This window comes from Arachis duranensis, chromosome 3 (assembly GCF_000817695.3).
Source record: "Arachis duranensis cultivar V14167 chromosome 3, aradu.V14167.gnm2.J7QH, whole genome shotgun sequence".
Lineage (NCBI taxonomy): Eukaryota > Viridiplantae > Streptophyta > Magnoliopsida > Fabales > Fabaceae > Arachis > Arachis duranensis.
Window position 1 is genome coordinate 4,135,986 of NC_029774.3, and position 3,258 is coordinate 4,139,243.

General features: G+C 39.0%; 1 protein-coding gene across 4 annotated transcripts in view; it reads right to left on the minus strand.

The window, feature by feature from the left end:
- Nucleotides 1-716: 716 nt before the first annotated feature.
- Nucleotides 717-3,258, minus strand: part of LOC107476695 (polyol transporter 5) — a 5,483-nt gene continuing 2,941 nt past the window's right edge. For 2 of the 4 annotated variants that reach the window (XM_052259115.1, XM_052259113.1), the window contains 3 exons: nt 2,963-3,119; nt 2,369-2,715; nt 717-2,015 (listed from right to left, as the gene is read on the minus strand). In XM_052259115.1, coding sequence (XP_052115075.1) covers nt 960-2,015; nt 2,369-2,715; nt 2,963-3,110 — 1,551 coding nt within the window. In that variant the 5' untranslated portion in view covers nt 3,111-3,119 and the 3' untranslated portion in view covers nt 717-959. Of the gene's footprint in view, nt 2,016-2,368; nt 2,716-2,962; nt 3,123-3,258 lie in introns of all 4 variants that reach the window. The other 2 variants (XM_016096551.3, XM_052259114.1) reach the window with 1 other exon arrangement.

Consider the following 3,258-nt stretch of genomic DNA (forward strand, 5'->3'; position numbering starts at 1 on the left):
ATATATTTATACAAACTAAAGGTAAAAAAAGGACAATGAGAATATGAGATAGAAAAATACTATATATATATGAAGCAACAAACGAAAACAACCACGTACATATATATAGTGTAAATTCTGTATTAATTCTTATTTATTTTGTTATGGTTGTTTAATTAGTACACTACTGCTGCAGTTTCCCTATCAAGTCATACATACTCATATCATATATCTAATTACATCAGGCTACCTCAAATCGCTGGATGAAAATCTTTACCAAAGATCTCTGGTTCGGTCATATTTGTCCTTGCTGTAAAAAAAAGAAAGAATATCGCTGTCTAACGTTGATGCATCTCAAGTTATGAGGGGCTAGTTATGTAGTCCCCTATGCTAAACATTAGAGACTTGCGCAGGAAATAATTTTGAGAAAAACGTTAAAAGAGACTAACACTTTTAGTATTTTAATTTTAGTAGAAAGAATAGGAAATTAATTAGTAACGACTCTGAAACAGAAGTTATGTCACATGTATCGATATGTATCTTCGCTTAATCTAAACTTGATCAACTTAGTTATCATGTATATATCTTCATTTAATTTAAACTTGATCAAAATCCAACACCCCTTCCCTTCACTTTTTAGTTTTTCCATCCAAAACTACTAAATATTTGTCTCGCTTCATAAATATAGAATTGTGGAGGGATAAGTTTCAAGGGTAAACGAAATTCAGAAAGAATAATTGCGACGAACACCTTGCATGCTAGCATCATATAAATATATATATGAGTCCATATCAATTAATGTGTCACGAGCAACTAAGCTGCTATATTTGAATTCAATGCCAATTGCAACTTGACCTGCTAGCCTGCCACCACAGTAATAATCGAAGCATATGATACCTAAATAGAGACAAAACTTAGCTGCTGTAATAATCCACATTATTTTATTTTCGTAACGATAATATCCACATTATATTATATTATTATCCTAGCTGAACTTGGCCGTTACCACCATCAAACTCCGTGGAATTGGGTTTTTCCCAGAATTTACCAAAAGACCCTTGCATTTCCTCAAGGGTCTTGCCCCTCGTTTCAGGGAGCATGGTATAGAAGAATATCCAGCCAAGCAAGGCAATCCCCGAAAAGAGGAAAAACGCGCCCCCAATAGTAATGGCCTTGGAGAGGGACAAAAACGTCATTGTCACAACCCCACTCGTGACCCTATTTACCACAACGCCTGCAGCCGTACCCTGCGCCCTCAGCCTCAACGGAAAGATCTCAGAGCAATAAACCGACCACATGGGCCCCGCACCAATCGAGAACGTGGCCACAAAAGACAACACAGTGGCAAGGCTCAATCCAATGGCCCAGGTCACCTTGTGATCCGACTGATCAATGATCGTGAGGCTGGTAGCGAGCGTAAGAAGCGAGAGCATCATTCCGCCAATACTGCAGAGTAACAGGGGACGCCTCCCCACGCGGTCCAAAGTAAACGTGGCAACCAGAATGAAAACCGTCTTAACAAACCCAACGGCCACAGTTGCAAGTAGTTTCTCCGTGTCGCTGTTGATCCCAGCCTTCTCGAATATTCGCGGGCTGTACAAAACGACGGCGTCGATGCCAGAAGATTGTTGGAAGAAGTGTAGACCAAGGGCTGCGATTAGAATGTGGCGAACCGCGGGTGTAGGGTAGAGGAAAAGCTCCTTCCATACAGCCTGGCCGGTGTTCTGCTTTGCGACCTGAACGACGTCGTCGTTGCAGTCTTGTGCGATTCCCGCGGCTCTTTTGATGTCTGATAAGCGTTGTTGTGCTTCTTCTTTTGTGTCGGAGGTTTTGTTTAGCACTTTTGTTGCTTCGCCCAGGCGACCCTTCATGACGAGCCACCTTGGTGACTCTGGTACAGCTAAGACTCCAATGGCTAGAACCATAGCAGGTATAGCTCCGATTCCGAGCATCATTCTCCAACCGACTTGGAGTTTCATCTTTGAGAATGCAAAGTTTGAAATGTATCCCAGTAATATCCCTCCGTTTATGAATACCTGCATGTACATGAGACACTTTAATTTGGAGCTTATGGGCAATGCTTTTTAATTAAAAAAATTGATTAATGTTAATTTAAACGTAAAATAAATAAAAAAAGTATTTACTAAAACAAAAGATTCCCTCGAATCAACACTGAAATATCTTGTCTAAACTTAATTATGTCTCTGATAGTGACACTTACCTACAACAATTCATTAAATATAATAAAACAAAGTTCAGTATATTCAAATAATTTGTCGAAGCTCCGCACATTTACAGGGAATATGTGTTTGAATGTTAAAAAAGTTGCTTAAAAAGTTATTAATTTGGTTTTCTAGTTAAAATGATAGGGTAGCAGAAGAAAAGCAACCTCAGGGAATGAGGTGAGGAATCCACGGGAGGAAGCAGGGGAGATTTCGGCGATGTAGACGGAAGCAACGACGGCGCCGTAGCCGATGCCAATACCAGCAACAAAACGGCCAAACATAAGGAATGCATAGTTGGGAGAGAAGCCCATCAATATGGCTCCGGCGAATAAGATTGCGCCGGCAAGCGCTATGGTGTATCGACGACCAATCCAGTCGGAGGTTCTTCCTGAGAGGCATGACCCTACTAGAGAATACAAGTTTATGATTCCCAGCAGAATCTCAATTTTCACATCTGATATCTTCAAGTCTCTTTGTATGTACATTGCTGCTCCACTCATAACCCCAATGTCTATGCAACATAAACAACATGTAATTAATTAATTAATTAACACTCATTCATTTTTTTATTATTAAAAAATAGTATTTGTTTTTGTCTTTTTCCTTCAACAAGAGATGTTTTCATTTTCTCTAGAAACTAAGCCAAAAAGTGAAAGGATAAGATATTGAAGCTATGGTGAAAAAATAACGGAGTTAATTAATTATATACTTATATGTATGCATGTGTGATGATGTTGTAGGTAATTAGTGGTACTTACCGTAACCAAGCAAGATGGTAGTCATGGAAACCAAAGTGGCACAAGCAAAAGCATAGTTGTTTCGCTTAGGCTTCTTTTGTGGATCGAAATCCTCAAGGCTCCTGTTCTTGCCCTCTGCTTCAACTTCTTCTTTTCCCATATTCATCATCTGTCTTCACTGCTGCTAATGAAAGTGTATGTATTAGTTGTGAATAATGAGCTTGTGAGATACTTTATATTGTTATATTAATGATTAATTATCATGATAATAGAAAAGAGAGGAAGGAGTGGTGGTGGATACTTGCTATAAAGTAAAA